Genomic DNA, 19,838 nt, shown 5'->3' with positions numbered 1-19,838 from the left:
TGGTTGTGCTTGTTGATTTTGATGAACTAAACCAAGTTCTGATGGAGAACTTTTGTCTGTAACCTTTTTGATCCACGGGGAACATTGGGTTATATACTGTAATTTACACTACCTTAACATTTATTAGTGCACTGGAGTTACGAAAGATTTTTTGTCCATGTGCGTTGCGTTTATTCATTTCAAAAATAGCAACAAGGAAACAGCATAGTAAAATAGGGAATTAACTCTACATGCAGTGTCCACACTTATGGACAGTCAATTTAGTGCTCTTTTTATATTTGATATTTTAGTATAGAACAAATTAATGCAAGCTTCTGTAGAGACTATTCCTCCTTCTCAAATTCTCTACATAAAAGAAAAATTAAACAACACTCTTTTTAAACTATTGTTGTGGGGAAGATATATTTTTTTAACCCCCGTGCGTCTACACTGTGTACATTTTGTATATTTAATGTACACACTAAACTGTGTACATTTTGTATGTTCAGAATGATAGTTTCTAAATATTTTGTCAACATTATATATTCTACATCTCAGTGATAAAAAAAGGACAAAATATCAATGAATCCAAAGAAATACTGAATTTCAGTGTGAACAGAGTCGAGCTGATACAATTGAGCTCTTTAGTGAACTTTATCTAACGAGCCAGAAAGCCATGTTCTTTGTAATGCTGTAACTGACGCCAGCTAACATCATAAAGCTTTTAACTACTGCACTGAAATGATTTAAAATATTCTCAAATTTCAGCATTGTCCTCCTCTACAATAATTTGAAATTAATGTAAATAAAATAAATAAGTTTAAAATAACTTTCACTAATGAAAACACTTCCTAACTCACTTAGGTTTGATGCTTAGAAAGTGGCTTCGAGACAGTTCTATATAACTCTATTCTAAAAGATACTGTATCAGCCTTCATCAAGACGGGTCTCTTCCAATGTGGGATGTCATTTGCCTGCAGGAACAAATCGTAGAAACTTCCAGAATATGAGAATGCAGTTTTATTTGTTTTTAATCGTCTTAAGACGGATGGTCCAGAAGTCCGGAAAACGGGGGTGTTGTCTCTCCTGGGTTAAAGATGGTGAAACTAAAGGGAAGAGAAACAATTTGGCTTCACTTTGCACCATATATAGAGTCATTAGTTCTCTCTTTCTCTCTCTCTCGCTCTCTCTCTTTCACAAACACACACACACACACACACACACACACACACACACACACACACACACACACAAATTTAGTTCTGCAATGTTTCAGATTAACATCAGATTTGATGGAACAGATGGAAAACATTTAAAGTGAGACCTATGCTACACTAGATAGCATAGTGTCTATTATTATTATTATTATTATTACTAATGCTTACTATTAATAATAATAATAATAATAATAACTGTACAGAATTTTATCAGTATGTATAATTGATGTATAACTGCTATTACACGGAAAGAGATTATAGCCTATACTTACAGAGTCTATAAATTGGCCAACCAGTCAGACAAAGGCAACAGAAAAATACCACATCACAATGTCTGCACAAACAACTACTATTACTACAGCAATAGTCATTTATAATGATTATGATGACAGATGGTTTGTATGAGTTCAAACCATATTTCCTACCTGACATGTACCTGATTGTGGCTACTCGAAGCAATTCTTTCACGTGTGTCAGTAAGAATAGTGTGATGCCTTGGTTTCACATGTTTCAGGGTTGAAAAAACTGCCCAATCACCCACAAGAGCAGTGTGAGTTCAGGCACTAATATCAGGTGAGGAGGCCTGGTGTGAAGTCGGCGTTCCAGTTCAGTGGGGTTTAGGTCAGGGCTCTGTGCAGGCCACTTGACTTCTTCCAGTCCAACCTTGTCAAACCATGTCTTCATTGTGCACAGGGGTATTGTCATGCTGGAACATGTTTGGGCCTCATAGTTCCAGTAACGTGAGATCTTAATGCTACAGAATACAAAGATGTCCTATACAATTGTGTGATTCCAAGTTTGTGGCAACAGTTTGGGGAAGAAACACATATGGGTATGATGGTCATCTGTCCACATACTTTTAGCCATATAGAGTATGTAATTGTCTTTCTGCTTGCTAGTAACACTCTAAAAATATATGAAAGGATCACCATAGAGCAGTACAAAGATACATTGATTATTCAGCTCAGTCAAGGCATTGTTAAGGCAGTTGAGGCAGTTAAGGTACTTTAACTGCTAAATGATGACATTAGCCATTGTTTCAAGGTGCACTTTTTATTATGAACCAGCATATTTCAATATTTGTTCTGCATTTGTAGAAAATGACTGGTAGGTGTAAATTAACATTTTGAGATGTTACAATTTTCAGAGGTTTCATTTTTAAATATTTCACTTTGAATGCCTATAATTATGAAGGCCACATTTACATGCCAGATAGAGAACACATTGGTTAAGTTCTTACATTTAGTTTTAGAATATATTTAGCCAAAACATATATATTTTAACTGTATGTTTAAAACTTCCTGTATTTAAAAAATAAGCCAAAAGCAAATATTTCATGTAAAACGACATGACAGTGTATATAGTGACTAGTGCATAGCATTGTTTTTTGCTGTTAATCTATAGCTCTCTCAGATAGCAGGCTTGTCTTATGGCAGACAGCAGCAAGCCGTGCAAACTGTGAGTGTGTTCAGAAACAGGTACGGATATGTTCCAGAGGGTCTTTGTCCCACATTTTAGTATCCCAGGCCTGGAACCAGCCAGTGAAAGTGGGTGGCTCAAAGCCCTGCTTAATGATGCTGATGGGGGTGCCATGACGGCCAGAGGGGTCTGAGTTCACATAGTCTTTAGCTGAAGGAACAAATACAAGAAACATATTATGTTTATCTGACTCAGATGGTTACATTTCACAGTTATACTTTAATAACCTCATGTTACAGTGATAGATAGGCTAATGTTGCTAGCATGTAAGGGACGCATAGAGCTAACAGGTTAGCATTGTGAAAACTTGCAAGCCTAAATCATCGCATACTTACAGTTGAGGTCATACATTTGCATATATCTTACAGAATTTGCAAAATGTTAATTTTTTTTTAAGAGAAATCATAAAAATTGCATTTTGCCCTGAAGAAGCTATTTCACATTCATTGATTCTCAAGAAGGCAACACACTACATTAAGTAGTGGGGATGTAAACTTTTGAACAGAATAATTGGTGTAAATTGTTATTATTTTGTCTTCTGGGAAACATGTAAATATCTTATGTAGTTTCTGAAGGGCAGTACTAAATGGAAAAAAAAAAAGATCTTTAAGCAAAATAAAAACGATTTACATTTACAACTGTTATTCTAAAGTTTACACCCCCTGCCTCTTAATGTATCATGTTGCCTTCTTGAGCATCAGTGAATGTTTGCACCTTTTGTAATAGCTGTGTACTAGTCCCTCAGTTGTCCTCAGTGTGAAAATCTATGGATTTGGATATCTAGATGGATTTATGATTCCTCTTTTTAAAAAAAAAATATTAATGTTTTGCAGATTCTGCAAGGCGTATGCAAACTTATCACCTCAATTGTATTTCAAATGGCATCAAGGTTCTGATATTGTGTGGCACAATATTCTCTATAAAAACTGACAAAAGTATGTTGCAGTATGTTGATAAATACAACACCTGCTGTATGACCAGAAGCTTGCAAATTCAAATGCTTACGATTCCATGCTCTCTGGGTGGAAAGGATGGCCTTCCTCTTTCCCATTAATCACAGCAATGTTTGCTAATTGCTGGCATCTGTCTACAGAATAAGGCACTTAGTGCTACCCTCCTATGAGGTTACTTGAGCTGCAGTTCAAAAAGATGAGGCTTCTGGGTTCATGTGCCTTGGAGAAAGCATGCGTTAACAGGTAGCAGTTATGCAATATGGGAGACTCGGCTAACAGGTGGAAATCGGCAACAAGAAAATAAATTTTTCTCTCAACTGTTCCTGGAAAAAAATTATATGTCTGCACAGTCTGCCCCATCCTATCTCTGACAAAATATTGTTCCTGCTAGAGGACATGGGTCATCAAATAGAAATCTAGCAGTCATCCCAACAACTCAGCTGAAGAGGTTTATTTATAACAGACGCAAAGTCTGTGCACATCTCTCTACCCAAAAATATGAGAGTCTCTCACACTCTCAGCAGTTTTGAGATGGCAGTATGGTATCTGACGGGATATGAGAACTCTACAGTATGTTGCATCAGCAGTACCTATTTTATCTGAGCCGCTCTTCTCCACTTCGTTGGCATCGTTACCAATCCAGACAAAGATCTGAAGAGCAAGAAGAAAAAAAAAAACCATTGACATCCTGCACATTCAGACCCAGCAGGCTGTGTTATTAATACAGCAAATGGAGGAATGGGGACTGTATCACTGAAGTAACTGGATAGAGGAGTAGAGATTTGATGGAGCATGTAGAGGTACCTGGTGCCAGGTATCCAGAAGCATGACATCATCTGTGGCCAAATCAACCTGAGTGAACTCTCCTGGCACTTCCTCTACCTGGGAACAGGATGAGAGAGAGAGAGAGAGAGAGAGAGGGAAAGAGAGGGGCGGGGGAGAGAGGGAGAGAGAGAGAGAGAGAGGGAGAGAGAGGGGCGGGGGAGAGAGGGAGAGGGAGAGAGAGAAAGAGAGAGAGAGAGAGAGAGAGGGAGCGAGAGGGGCGGGGGAGAGAGGGACAGAGAGAGAGAGAGAGAGGGAGAGAGAGGGGCGGGGGAGAGAGGGAGAGAGAGAGAGAGGGAGAGAGAGGGAGAGAGAGGGGCGGGGGAGAGAGGGAGAGAGAGGGAGAGAGAGGGGCGGGGGAGAGAGAGAGAGAGAGAGAGGGAGAGAGAGGGAGAGAGAGGGGCGGGGGAGAGAGAGAGAGAGAGAGAGGGAGAGAGAGGGAGAGAGAGGGGCGGGGGAGAGAGGGAGAGAGAGAGAGAGAGAGAGAGGGAGAGAGAGAGAGAGAGAGAGAGAGCGAGGGAGGGGGGAGGGGGGAGAGAAAGAGAAGTTTATACGTATTCATTATTTTAACTTATTTCTATATTTCCATTCTTGTACCAATTTATAAAATAAGTTTAAAGTAAATGATATCTATACTAGGTCAATGAAGTTAACTGAAAGTGTTAATTGTTAAATTAAAACATCCACTGACTCCTGTTCTGCGAACTCACTATGAGACGGCCGGTTTTGTTGGAGCAGCCAAACAGGCGAGGTGGTTTAACTGTCTTCTGCAGACTGCTGGAGGTCTGATAGTCCTTCTTTCCACCAAGAGCAGACCAGAACCCCGCTGAGAAAGAGACAGAGAGAGAGAGAGAGAGACAGAGAGAGAGAGACAGAGAGAAACATTTTAACAACCAATATTCTTATACAGCACCAATTTTAGTTAAACAGGGCTTCTACTGATATGATTGTCAACTGAAATAAACAGCAGGCATACTTATAAACATTTTTAAAAAACTCAATAACATGAAACTGTCACTCTCAAGAGTAAATATATGCCATCATTCCAATGGCAATGATGTCAAAGAGACCATAACCACATCTTATAAATGAACTATGTTAATGCGTAATACTTATGCAAGTTATTAGCTCCCTACAGTGTGTTCAAAACAGGATGAATTCATCTTTCCTCCATTATCAGCATAATTTCTGGCTGATCAAGGAAAGAAAAAGACCAAGGAAACCTTTAATTAGTCTAATTTTAATCAGCTAATTAATATATCTTATTTATTGTTAATCACATACATACTGCATATTTTGTACATCCATTTTCTACACATTCCATGCTAATTTTGTACTTCCATTTTATTCCCTTCTGATTTTATTTTTAACTTAGTATTTAATGCACATTCTAAAGAGGAGTGTGCCAGGTTTTCATTTCACTGCGAGTTATATACTGTATATAACTGTTATATATATATATATATACATATATAACTGACAAATAAAATCTTGAATCTATAGAGAAGCTTTCGTTAAAGACGTTTGTTTTAAAAATGCTATTTGATGAATGCACACCTGGTTCTTTCCCCTCAGCCACTTCAGTAGCACTGCCACCCAGGAAGCTGCAGACGTGTTTGGCAGCAGACAGCTCCTCATCCGTGGCCCCGACTCCTTTCCACAGGAACATGGCGTCTGGAGTCTTCAGCACAAACACATCGTTGGTGTTCAGATTTGCAGCAGAGGGCTTCACCTGAGAGAAGGGAAGACAACTTTTTTATGCTCAGTGAGGTTTAACCTTAATCGTTGCAATATAGTGTTGCACCTGAAAACACATCCTTCAACTTGAAATACCACGATACTGACAGAACAGTCTCATGAAAGCTAGTGTATTCAAATGTTCATCCTATGGGGCCCACATGATATGAACAGCATGTTGTGATCATATTGCTACTCTACACATTCTGATTGCAAAACACCTTTCAGTCAAAACCTCTACAAGGCTTTTAGCTTGGTACTGTAGTGTGTAACTAAAAGTAATGGTACATACACTGTGTGTTTGCAAATTCTGCATGCTGCCACAATGCATCACATTTCTATTCCATGGGACACCAGTCCGATGTAGGATATCATTCCCACACACACCTATGGGCAATTTAAAATAGCCAATCCGCCCACGTGCATGTTTTTAGACAATGAAAGGAAACCTGGAGGAAACCCATGCAAACATGGATAGAACATGCACAACTCTGCATAGATAGTAACCTGGGCTCAGGAGTGAACCCAGGACCCTGGAGCTGCAAGGCAGCAAAGCTTTTACTGAACTACTTCCCCACTGTAACACACTTGCTAGTCCACATTTTTATTTATTGCTATATCAAAGAGTAAAAATTATGTTAGAATAGTGTAAAGTAACATGGCAGAAGTGTTTAAAAAAGCATTATCATATAATAACAGGAGAATAATAAAAAAAATTTACTGCAACATCCCTAATCTCATCTGATTGGCTAAACATTGGCGAATAATGTTTTTCCTTTTGCTGTTGCAGAGCAACCATGCAAATCTGCCAAACATGTAAGTGGATATTTATCATAATTCAAGAGGACAGAATGTCCTACTGTTAACATTAAGTGCGTAGTATGCAATACCTGACATAAAAAATACAGACAGGATTCATTTCTAGCACTAAGATGTGACATCAACATGCATCAGGCTGACCTCAACAGCACGTGTAGCACGGGTGGAGCTTTGACGAATATGGAAGAGACGTGTACTTCCTGTACTGCTCTGCCCGCCTTTTCGGGAAGTCCCGCCCAAGAAGATGATCAGCGGTTTGCCCTTAAACAGGCTCATCAAATGGGGCGGTTCCTGGCCTTGAGTGACACGCACCTGCAAAGGAGATCACACATCAGAGCTGGAGATTATACATTAAGGATCGTGTATTCATCTTGAACTAAATATCTTAAACAAACAAAAACAAAATGTTTGCTCATGAATGTGGATCTGTTTGAATATGCATGTTTCCAGCTATTAATTATTGGGTTCAGCAGGTTTCCTTTTCTTCCAGCTTTGATGTTTGGGTCACACCTGGTCATATAATCTGCAGGAATGTTGCTCTTTTAATGCAACCCACATTAACTAAACATTTGAAAGACTACTAAAGCAATCACCGTTTCCTGATTGCTGTTGGTGTTTAAAAATTCTTTCAACGCACACATAAAGACGTCTAAACAAATGTCAAGTATGTTTTTAGTCCACACTGTAACAAACCTTTACAAGACCTTTATGTAACAAAAAAAATGTTTCTCTCAGGTAGAGGGACAGAAAACTCAGACAATGCTGATAGCCAGCAACAACTGTAAAGCACCTGTAGAGCGCATTATCCCAGCTCTCCATGTCCAACTAATCCTGTTCAAAGAGCTTCAGAAACTTTCATTTACAATCGTTTAACACAACTGATTCATAAACACAGAGGAAAAAAAGTATTAAAAAAAAAAAAGAAACACTGCCTTAAACTACTGAGGAAACATTGATTTTCTGGTGTCCCTGTGATTGTAAATGTGAACCACAGAATCTGTTATCAGTACTGTAAAGATGAGTCTGACCTGCACGGGAGATCCTCCCATGGAGTCGTCCAATTTGACTGTTAAAAAGGCAGAGGCGGCCAACTCATCCTGCGTGCACTTCAGCCCCTGCCTAGAGCAGTCAATCAATATCAATTTATCAATACAAATCAATGTCACAATCAGTTACTGAGAAGGTCAGATAGCATTGTGGCTTATGGTTGGACTGTCTCACCAGGTGTAGATGATATGCTGCTCTCTGGCTCCCTGTTTGTAGCTGTAGAGGATCAGATAGCAGTCTCCTCCATAGAAGTGACCATAGGTGGAGGGGTCTACAGGAACCTTGTCACTACCTTCAACACGCCACACCTGTAAAGGTAACCCAAGACACATTTACATCTACTCATTTAGCAGATACTTTTATCCAAAGCGGCTTTTCAAATGAGGAAATACAAGCAAAGTGATATATCAAGTGGAGTACAATACAAGTAGTGCAAACATACAAGATTTTTAATTGAGTTCTAGAGAAGCAAAACGCACAGAGTCGTGGTGTAAGAGCCGGTGTAAGTGCTGAATTGAAAAAATGCTTCGCTGAGTAGGTTGCACAAGGGAACACAAACTTCAAGGTGAGTGTTGACGTAGAGGGGGTGCTGTTCCAGACAAGGCCTTGTACGTGAGAATCAAGGCCTTGAATTTGATGCGATTACAAAATCTTGCCTAAAAACCTCTCATAATGCATGTGTTACATCACTCAGATACTGAAAGAGTGACAACCCTGCAGTGACTGGTGTTTTCTTTCTTTGAGCAAAGTTAGGTCATGAAGACCTAGCTAATAAGTTGACTAAGATGTTAAATATGGTAGAACGCTGAACTCTGTACTCTGCAATACTCTGTAAAGTGACAGTACGTCATCAGATCAGAATGATGACAAGTTTAGAACACAACTTCAGTTACCTTCACTTGAACTATATGATTGGAAACCTACTGTTTAAACTAGACCTAGATGTAAATATATATGAGCAATGGCCTGGCATCGCATCCAGGGTGTATTCCTGCCTCATGGCCAGTGTTCCTGGATACAATGTGACTCTGATCAGGATAAAGTGGTTACTGACGATGAATGCATGAACATACAGAGATTACAGAGCTCCAGGCCAAGATCACACATGCAATGTTTCACGATGACATCTGACAGAGGGTTAAAAAATGTCACTTTGTGTAATATAATCACTTGCACTACTAGTTAGAACAGATAATGATGCAATGGCAGTGCAAATTCTGCACAAAACAGAAAAACTATTTTTAATTGTAGACTAAGTACTCATAAACTATGGTTAGGACAGATGGCTATTGGACAGCTAAGTTGAATCATGTGATGATTCAATGTGATGATTCACCCCTGCCTTAATGCTTCAGAATCTCATATTGAAAATATTCTTAATCTCATAATCAGATTCTCATATTCAAAATCCCACTTCAAAATCTGCAAACAAGGTGCAAAATACATTCGTATGTATTAGATTTGTGTTCTGACTTACCTGCACCTTGCCCGAGCCATCGTCCACCATGCCGTGTTGAGCAGCCATGGCTTTATTGGAGTGCAGACTGGATGCGTCAAAGGGGACCTGCTCCACTCTGGCGATTTTCCCAATAGTGTAGGCCTTCCCTGGGCCCGTGGTCTGATCCTTATCCTTCCAGTTGCTGAAGAACTGTTTAAACAGGGTGGTCTCCCCACCAGCGGGCAACAGCTGGATCTAATCACAAACAATCAACAGATGTTGACAGCTAGACTTCAGTTAGATGTTGACAGATTTGAGGTGCGAGGAGCCCTGATTGGATTTTTACCTGGGTGTTTTTAGGGTAGTTTTTGTCTTTGATAAACTGCTGTGCGGCATTCATAGACGCCTTTCGTTCAGCTTCGTTGGCTTTCGGACCTGAAGGGCAAAAGAAGACCAATGGGTCAGAAATAAATAATCTAATTTGGCCTTAGATTTCAGTAAATTCAGTTTAAGTTCAGTTCATTCCTCAATGATCATCATACAGACGTTGATTCAATTCCAGTTCTTATCACACCTAGGCAAGATGTGAATTCAGTTAAACTGAATAGGTTCTCATATGCTAATGCTAAGATTTTAGCTGAGCATTTCTAACTTTTTATATGGCTAATTAATTTCTGTATGTAACTGATAAGATAAACAGCACTAAATCACAAGACTCACCTTTCCACAAGAAGATTTTGCCATCAACTCCATTGTCAAGGATGTAGCATTCACTGGGAGAAAGCATCTCCTGTTTGAATGGGCTGCTCTCAGCCACCAGAGAGGCCTTCATGGAGCCTGAAGCATCAGAAACCTAACCAAACACGATTACCATTATATCTACCAGTCTTATTAAATGACTTCAAACTGAAACTACAAATCATATAATAACAACAACAGCAACAACAACAACAATAATAATAAATACATTAGTGTTTAATTCTATTATTCTTTAATTTTCATTATGCATCTAATAATTATAAATATCATTTAAATCATATTTATTTCATATTTGTTTCTGTTTACATACACAGACACACACACACACACACACACACACACACACAAACAAAATGACAACTAATGGTTTACCATATAAAGAGTGCCCTTCTTGTTGGCTCTGTCAACAGCCTCATCATCAGCACTTCCTGCGGGTATGTTGGGTTTGGATCCAAGAACCTAAAAATATCCAACATATGAAGCAAACATTTCCGGTAGTTCAGTAACTAAGAGTTTCCTGCAGTTAAACCCACCAAAGTTCAACAACTTATATGAGGAATGAGTGGCACAGTCTTTAAAGTTGACCTTAATGTAATCTGTAATGTTGAGGCTTAGAATATCAATTTCATAAAAACATATTTACAATTGTTGAAAAAAATAGTTTGGCTGAAAAGGAATTACACACAATTTCCGCCTCACTCCGAATGTAGACAATCAACCAGGATATGTTTTTTCTACTATAGTTTTGCACTGAATCTACAAAGCTAAAGTAGTAAATGTTGATTAGATTATAGCTGATTATAAAGAGTAAGATTAAGATTATAGCTGCCAGTTTAACTCCCTGCAAACTGCATGCCTAAATCATTCATATACATTCACCAAAATAATGTTGACTTGTTCAGTATCTCAAATAAACGTTCCTCAGCAGCGCGTTGTTTGGTATTATGGTATAGGTATGAGGCATGGAATTGTATATTAGAAGTGATTTGATGATAATATAATTCCACTTAATATAATACTGTATTATATTATATTATATTATATTATATTATATTATATTATATTATATTATATCATATCATATTATATTATATTATATTATATTATATTATATTACAAAACTAAAGAAGCAAACTTCAGACACCATGTAGGTCTTGGCTAATTCTCTTGGAAAATGTCTAAACGAAAAGCTCTTGAACAGCAATTGTGTATGGATTTCTCAGTTTCTCCCCTCAGTGATGCTTACAGCAGTAATGGCCTCCGGCTCCGAGTCCTCCTCAACCATCTGCAGCTTGGAACGACCATTACGCTCATTATCGCGGATGTCCATGGCCACCTGAGATGCTTTCAGACGTTCAAATCGGTTACACTCACTGCCACACCACTGATAGATTTCCTATAACACAGAAACATATCAAATAGTGTTATTCCTGGTGTGTATTACCCAGAATTTACTGTAGGTGTGTAATGAAAAAAGTGTAAACCAGAGTGATCCAAAACTGATTATTTGTCTGTAGTGTCCTTGTGTCCTCTGTTAACTAGTTAATTTCAGCCTATTCAGTTGCTATTTGTTAGAGTTGCTAGCAACTGAATAGGCTACAAAAGAGCAATGTTATGATTCTCTTTTCTAGAAACTCTTCTCTGCACTGCAACACTGACCAAAACCACACTTTCATTTCGGTTTTCTTGATAACCAATACATATTAGAATGAATTTTAGCATTTGGAACAAAGGCTTCAGTTATTGCATGCTTAGTAGATAATGGATAACAGAATACAAATAATTACTTCCAGTGTAATTATTAATTATTATTAATTGTTACATTCTCATTTACATTTGGTGTTATTAAATGATATTATTCTGTTACATAATGATGACTAAAGACAAAGGATATGACACACACCAGAAACTAAACAGTGCTAAGGGTAATTGTTCAGCAAGCTCCGGTTTGCTGCTGTGTGACACCTGACCTTGCCCAGATCGATGATGAAACAGTCTCCACGGTTGAAGCTGGTCCATGACAGAGGAACCTCGGTGGCACGGATCACCCTCCGCCCTTTAACATGGAGTAATCGCTTCACGTCCATGTCATTGGTCACCACGTGCTGAAAGCCAGAGGCCACACCACCTTGCTGTGTGTGTGAGACAGAGGAGAAGCAAAGAGACATAACTGCACTGAACACAACAACATCCAAAGGACCAAAACAAAGTGTCTTTACTTATCTGTCAGTCATGTTGCAGGTTAATTTAGAAAGCCCACCTGCATTTGCATTTAGACAGCATGTAGAATAGGCATGTGTTTCAGGGTGTGGTTTTGGAAGGAAAAGTAAAAAGGAGTTTCAGATGGATTCACTGGCTATACCTTTAATTAAGCTCTTTCAGTGTTTCATCAGTGTATGTGTGAATCAACACTACAGATGTTTAGTACTACAACTATTGATTCATTACTGTAGGTGTGAGTCAGCACTGTGGAATTTGCTGCTTGTTATTCCTTTAGTGTTTTTCTTTCTATTATCATCACACTTTCACTGTTTGTGTGCTGTGCTCTCATAGGAGACCCACAATCACATTGGTGTAAAGGGAAAATACCCTCTCAGAGCATACACACACACACACACACACACACACAAACACACACAGAGTGGAAGGACAATATTGTATTCCAACTTTACTCTTAGCAACAAAGGAATAAAAACGGAGTATCTCTCTGCTCTGATACAGACTTCTGGAATGAGGATGCTAGTGCAAGCGCAGACTTGGCCGACACCTTTGTATTGATATTTCAGCTTAGACTAAAATGTGCCTGATAAAATCCATGTATGTATTAATCCTTTAACATCCCACATTATTCACCTTTAAGCTTATTATTAACTAACTATGATTTAATCAATAGCACTAATAAAAATTATTGAGGGGTTAATGAAAACAGCAAAGACTGATTTATTCATTTACAAAAGAACAAACCAACTTCATTAATCTAATACTTATTTTAGAAGGAGCGTATTATGTTTTGAAGATGTTTGTACAGTTCCGTTTCTACGCTATAAACAGAATATGCCACCTTGTACTTAACACCGGACTTGAAGTAGCCAAGGAAGGTGAGGGACTCATTGTTCTGGACCTCACGGAACTGAACCGGACTTCCACCCAAGAAGTCGTCCAATTGGGTAGCAAAGATTGCTGCAGCTCCACTCTCATCCTGGGAACACTCACCCCCTAAGCAGACATGACATAGACATATGTCAGCAGAAATAAATAAATAAATAAATAAATAAATAAATAAATAAATAGTTACATATATGTGAATACTGTATGTTATATTCACATTAAACATCAGAACACGAAAAAGTATGATTTTTGTGACTTGAACCATGGCATAGTTGTTGGTGCCAGATAGGCTGGGTTGAGTGTTTCAGACACTGCTGATCTCCTGGGAATTTACACAGAACGGTGCTAAAAACAAAAAAGATGCATGAGTAATGGTCTGCAGGTTGAAACACCTTGTTGATGAGAGAGATCAGATAATGACCAGACTGGTTTAAGATGACGCCACTCTTTACAACTGAGGTAGATGAGCTACAAAAGCAGAGACCAGAGATCAGCGTCCACTCCCGTCAGTCAAGAACAAGAATACGGAGCTATCATGGGCACAGATTCACCAAAAATTGACAGCTGAAGACCAGGTGATTTCTTTTCTAATCTTCAATTGTCCAGTTTGGGTGAGTCTGTGCCTATGATAGCCTCAGATTCCTGTTCTTCTGCTGTTGCAGCCCATGTACAACAAGGTTCAATGTTTTGTGCATGATGAGATGCTTTTCTGCTCACCACAGTTGTATAGAGTGATTATATGAGTTACTGTATCTTTCCTGTCAACTCGAACCAATCTGGCCATTTTCCACTGACCGCTCTTATCAGCAAGGCATTTCCACCCACAGAACTGTCGCTCAGTAAATGTTTTTTTGTTTTCTCTATTCTAGAGACTGTTGTGTGAAATTCCCTGGAGATCAGCAGTTTCTGAAACACTCAAACCAGCCCATCTGGTACCAACTTTCATGCCACAATTACAGCCACATAGATTGCACTTTTACTTCATTCTGATGTTTGATGTGAACATTCCCCGAAGCTCTTGACCTGGATCTGCATGATTTTATACATTACGCTGATTAGATAACTGCATGAATGTGCAGGTGTACAGGTGTTACTAATAAAGTGGACGGTGAGTGTATAATTAGACAGACAGAGAGAGTGATGGATAGATATTTATTAGATATGTGGGCAGACAGACAAAGACAGAGAGTCTCACCTAGCCAGATGTGGATGGCGTAGGATGGAGCAGGAGTGGTGTAGAGAAGGATGTAGGCATCTCCGATGTAGAAGTTTCCATAGAGCTGCTTGGGTACTGGCACCAGGTCCATCTTTTCCACCCTCCATACCTGCAAGCCTGGCTGTTTTCCTGCAGTCTCGAACTCCTTGTGGACCACCATGATCTCTGTAAATATGAACACACATTACGTTTCCACATAAAATAGACTACAGACACACATAATCGTGATCAGTCAGATGCAGTCAGATGAGTGTATGACAGTGTGAATCTCATAGGGTCACATCCATTTGGGAGATCTGATTATCTTTGACAAACAAGCACGTGCATCTGCTTAGTTAAACACAGATAATTACACACTCAGGAAGCAGAATGTTTGGCTAATTTTCTCAGCATTAGAACAACAAGAATAATATTAACTTAATCAACAATAAAGTCATTAAAAAACAGAAGTGAGGAAATCCTGGAGTGGGGTAATGTAAGCAGTCTGCTGCCAGAGGACCTGAGGGTACAAGATGGGATCGGGGCAGCAGCTGAGTTTTCAATGTATTGATCTTTGTACAGAGTTTGAGCTGGTAGACCAATAAAGAGAGCATTACAATAATCAACAGGAGGGCTAATAAAAACACGAGATAATGTTTTAGTATCTCATATATAAGAAAGGGTGAAGACAAAGGAGTTACAAAGGTGGAAAAAAAGGGCAGATTGAGGGGAAATGTAATGTGAGTCTCAACTAGAGATCGACTGATAATCGGTTTTACCGACATTTCCCCCGATATTTAAGCATTTCTCGGATATCGGTTTTTTAATATCGGATCCACCAATAAATGGCCACCATTGCAGCACTGAATCTGAGGGGAGATGAGTCAACAACAGTGTGCACAGTTAAGTATACTTACTTTGCTTTAATTAATAAACTTTATTTAACATAACATGCATCATTAATGCATAAATGAGATGTGTTACATCAATGCTTGATATACGCATTTGTTTAAGCAGCTTGATGCTAAGAAATAGAAACAAACTCACAGAGTCATGTAATCTGTTTACCTCATCAATTTTTTTTATTTTTTATTATTTTTTTAGACTAGTAATAGTACACTTTATTTATTTATTTATTTATTTATTTATTTATTTATTTATTTATTTATTTATTGCACTCTTTCAGACCCCTCTATTTATTGGTGTATAAACAAGAGTATAATCTCAGTGAAACATTTAATAAAGTATCAAATGAAGCACAACATAAGACGGGCATAACATGATACATGGAGACAGCACAAGCAACACAAGACAGTCACAACAGTCCAGTTCTGAACGTGACTATATATACATACACCAGTGCTAATGAGCTAAACAGGTGAATGAGACATGTCACATGGTGTAGTGTCTGATGGGAAGCGTAGTTCCTAGTCATTTTCCAATATTACATGATATTTTGTATGCAAGGAGGAAGTGAAATTGACAAAATTATAAATAAAACGGTATGTTCAGTTCAGTGATGCTGTTATCATTGAGTCAAAAACAGAAGAAAAACAATAAATAAATATCGGTTCTGCATATCGGTTATTGGGCATATAAACATGCAAATAATCAGTATCGGTTATAAAAAAATCAATATTGGTCGATCTCTAGTCTCAACAGTCTGGAAGAACATCCAGATACCAAACAACCCACAGAAATGATTAGGAACCTGAACAGACACACTCTAAATGTCAACAGAGGAATCTAACAGTCTGGTAATTTGGGCCTATTGTCAAAACCTGTATTGCAGGAACCATGAGAGTCTTAATGTTAGGTTAACTGAAAGTAATCAACATAGCAATGAACGCTATGATCATGATAGCATGTGTATAATAAAAAAAAGTGTGGACCAAGAAGTGAACATTGGGGCAGTCCTGATTTATGTTTTCTAAGATTACAAATTATTGGAAAATTACTGTATCGTGTTTTACAGTTTCAAAAGCCACCATGAGATCAAGGAGATGAAGAATTTTTGGTGAACCAGCATCAACAAACAGCAGACAACAGAGCTGATTCAATTCTGCGATGTGCACAAAATTCAGGGTTCATAAAGCTTATTTTCAGTGAGAAATGTTTAAAGTTGCATGGCCACCACTTCTCCATTATTTTTGTCTTAGAACAGAGGTTGGGGATTAGTCAGTAAACTGAAGAAAAGGTGTGTAGGTAGGTAGGTATGTAGTTATGAAAGTGACTGCAAGTCTAGACCTGGGGATGAGTCATGTAAGTTTAAGGAGTTAAATAACTTACAATAGCCATGTTTGGTGTACTGATATTTACTAGATATATTGTATATTTTATAAACTGTTCAACCATGGCTGTATGACATGTCTGATAATTATATATAAGTTCACACTATTATGAACAGTTATATATTTATTATTTTACAGCACCAAACAACATGTTATCAATGATAGTTGCAACATAATACTTGATGAACACATTTTCTGGCTATTTTTATATAAATTTGTTGAGTTTGAACACATCTTGATATAGGGTCCAGAGAAAGGGTTTGTTCCTCTGGTAGTTAGTAAAAAATGGTTTCAATTTAACTTAATTTGTATAGTGCTTTTTACAATGGGCATTATTGCAAAGTAGTCTTTCAGAGTTATATAATAAGCAAGCCAGAGGCGAGGGTGGCAAGGAAAAATTCCCTGAGATGAAATGAGGAAGAAACCCAGATAGGAACAAAAGGGAACCCAGCCTCATCTGGGTGACACCGGATAAAGCAATTATAAATAATTTCACTCCCATAGCTGTATACTATATAGTCAAAAAGTGCAACTGTCATTATAGAGTTAAGTTAAAGTCTACTGTTTCGAACTGAAGTTATTAACTGTTCAATGATGGAGACTTGAATAGTGGAATTTTTTTTTTTTTTATCAGATCTCATACTTGCTTTTGCTTAAAAACATTATTTCTGGATGCCACTGTGGCATGGTGAATCAAACGACAGTTTGGTTTATGCAAATGAATGTGTTAGGGGAAAAAAGAATGAGAAAAATGTCAAGTGAGTCATACTTCAGGCCTGATGTCCGTGGCTCAATGACTCATTTGGCAGTCCATAGAAAAAATGGGCTGCAAGGACAGAAAACCTAGTTTCTATTGTATACCAATTTTGTGAATCCAGCAAAATAATACATAAACATGATTATATTTCCCCACTTATTATATATATATATATATATAATTATTAATCTATTACTTCTTAGACACAAACCAGGCTATTATATAAATAATGTTTATATATATATAAATATATACACACACATATATGAGTCTGTAAGGAAATTGTAGAATATGCCATGAGAGAGTCGTGAAACTTCCTTTCCTTTCCCTACAGTGGGATTCAATGACATCGTTCAAAGATAATGCATGCTATAGATAGACACAAAACTGCACTTGCAATACAAGACAGAGGCTTTGTTGACACTTTTTCTGATGAATCAAACGAAACAAATCTCCCAGAGTTCGGTATTAAACACCTTTGCTCGAAAGAATCGACTCGTGAGTCAGTTCATAAAATAATCATAATAATCACGGCTGGGCGGATGACATTGGGCTACGCCCTCTGGCGCAGGAAAAGAAAGTATAGAAAGAGCGTAGGTTTTAATATACTTTAAAAAATAAAAAATAAAAAGTCATTTCAGAATTGTAAGGTGCACGATGCTTACTTGAACTTCTACACAGAAATCCGAAATGCTAATTTGCATGCTATTACATCGTTACCGAACAGGGGGAAAAAAGCAGCCATGAAAATAAAGACGCAATTGCTTCCCCCTACAAAACCTTTTAATGTTTTCTTTACTGCAAAACCTGCTAAACTAAAGCACTGAAGCTCCCTGAGCTGAGCAGTGATACTGTGCAGAATGTGTGAGTAATGATGATTTCATATAACTTACCTGTATTGCTGATGAACTGAGTGACTGCTGGATGTGGATGGAGACGCTGGAGTGGTGTGGAAGCCCTACCTTCATGAGCAGTGTTATAAGGAGGAAGTGAACAGCCTCTATGTCTCCTCCTCTCCCTCCATCCTCCTCCTGAAAACCCCCAGCTTGATCCAACCAACGCCCAGCTGCTGAAACCCACACTGAGCTCATCAAAACTTTACTAGCTGTAAGTGCTGGTAGACAGGAAAGTTTCAGAGTTACCACTGCATATGCAACATAGTAATTATATCTGTGTTGCCCCTGTGCTATCCATGTGAAGTGCCAAAAGTTTATTTTCTACCATTTTTATTTTAGCTTTTTTTTTTGAAGGGAAATTGGTTCTGGGATACAAATCAATAAAAGTTGTTATTACAAGACAAAGAAAACAACGTTTTAAGGAATTAGCATAGTAAGAATCTTAGTCTCTGGCTTAGTGGTTATCACATTTGTCTCGCACCTCTGTGGTCGGGAGTTCGAATTCTGCCTCTGTCCTGTTTGCATGGGGTTTACATGTTCTCCCTGTGCTTCGAGGGTTTCCCCTGGGTACTCCGGTTTCCACCCCCAGTCCAAAGATTGCCATTTCCAATTTGTTGGTAGTGTTTGAATGGGTGTGCGATTGTGCCTTGTGATGGGTTGGCACCCTGTCCAGGGTGTCCCCCACCTTGTGCCCTGAGTTCCCTGGGATAAGTTCCAGGCTCCCACGCAACTCTGTGTAGGATATGCAGTACAGAAAATGGATGGATTTAAGTACACCATATGACGAAAAGTATGAGGACACCTGACCATCACATTCATATGTGCTTGTTGAACATCCCATTCCAGATTTAGTCCCTGCTTTGCTGTTATTATAACCTCCACTTTTCTGGGAAGGCTTTCCACTAGATTTTGGAGTGTAGCTTTGGGGATTTGGGGATTCAGCCACAAGAGCTTTAGTGAGGTCAGGCACTAACATGGGATGAAGAGGCCTGGGATGCAGTCAGTGTTCCAGTTCAGGTTTTTAGTGGGGTCGAGATAAGGGCTATGTGCAGGACACTCGAGTTCTTCCACTCCGACCTTGGCAAACCATGTCTTCACGGACCTTGCCTTGTGCACAAGGGATTTGTCATGCTGGAACAGGTTTGGATCCCTTAGTTCAAGTGAAGGGAAATCTTAATGCTACAGAATACAAAGCCAATCTATACAATTGTGTGCTTCCAATTTTGTGGAAATAGTTTGGGGAAGAACCACACATGGGTGTGATGGTCAGGTGTCCACATACTTTGGGCTATAAAAGGCACAGTGCTGTGAAAAATTATTTTCCCCTCCATGATTTCTTCT

At 38.5% G+C, this 19,838-nt stretch overlaps 1 protein-coding gene across 1 annotated transcript; it reads right to left on the bottom strand.

Moving 5' to 3' along the window:
* Nucleotides 1-2,219: 2,219 nt before the first annotated feature.
* On the bottom strand, nucleotides 2,220-18,595 carry scinla (scinderin like a). Its single transcript, XM_053636620.1, has 17 exons — nucleotides 18,495-18,595; nucleotides 14,554-14,739; nucleotides 13,312-13,466; nucleotides 12,221-12,382; nucleotides 11,497-11,646; nucleotides 10,623-10,709; nucleotides 10,212-10,344; nucleotides 9,838-9,926; nucleotides 9,531-9,746; nucleotides 8,228-8,361; nucleotides 8,035-8,125; nucleotides 7,148-7,318; nucleotides 6,008-6,182; nucleotides 5,161-5,276; nucleotides 4,433-4,510; nucleotides 4,219-4,279; nucleotides 2,220-2,825 (listed from the first exon to the last, which is right to left on the bottom strand). Exons 2-17 carry the CDS (start codon nucleotides 14,732-14,734, stop codon nucleotides 2,665-2,667), a joined length of 2,160 nt encoding a protein of 719 aa, XP_053492595.1. The 5' UTR covers nucleotides 14,735-14,739; nucleotides 18,495-18,595; the 3' UTR covers nucleotides 2,220-2,664.
* Nucleotides 18,596-19,838: the final 1,243 nt, after the last annotated feature.

Source organism: Ictalurus furcatus, chromosome 11 (assembly GCF_023375685.1).
Source record: "Ictalurus furcatus strain D&B chromosome 11, Billie_1.0, whole genome shotgun sequence".
Taxonomy (NCBI): Eukaryota; Metazoa; Chordata; class Actinopteri; order Siluriformes; family Ictaluridae; genus Ictalurus; species Ictalurus furcatus.
Note: the sequence above shows the minus strand (reverse complement) of the source record. Positions and strands in the feature narration are given on the sequence as shown.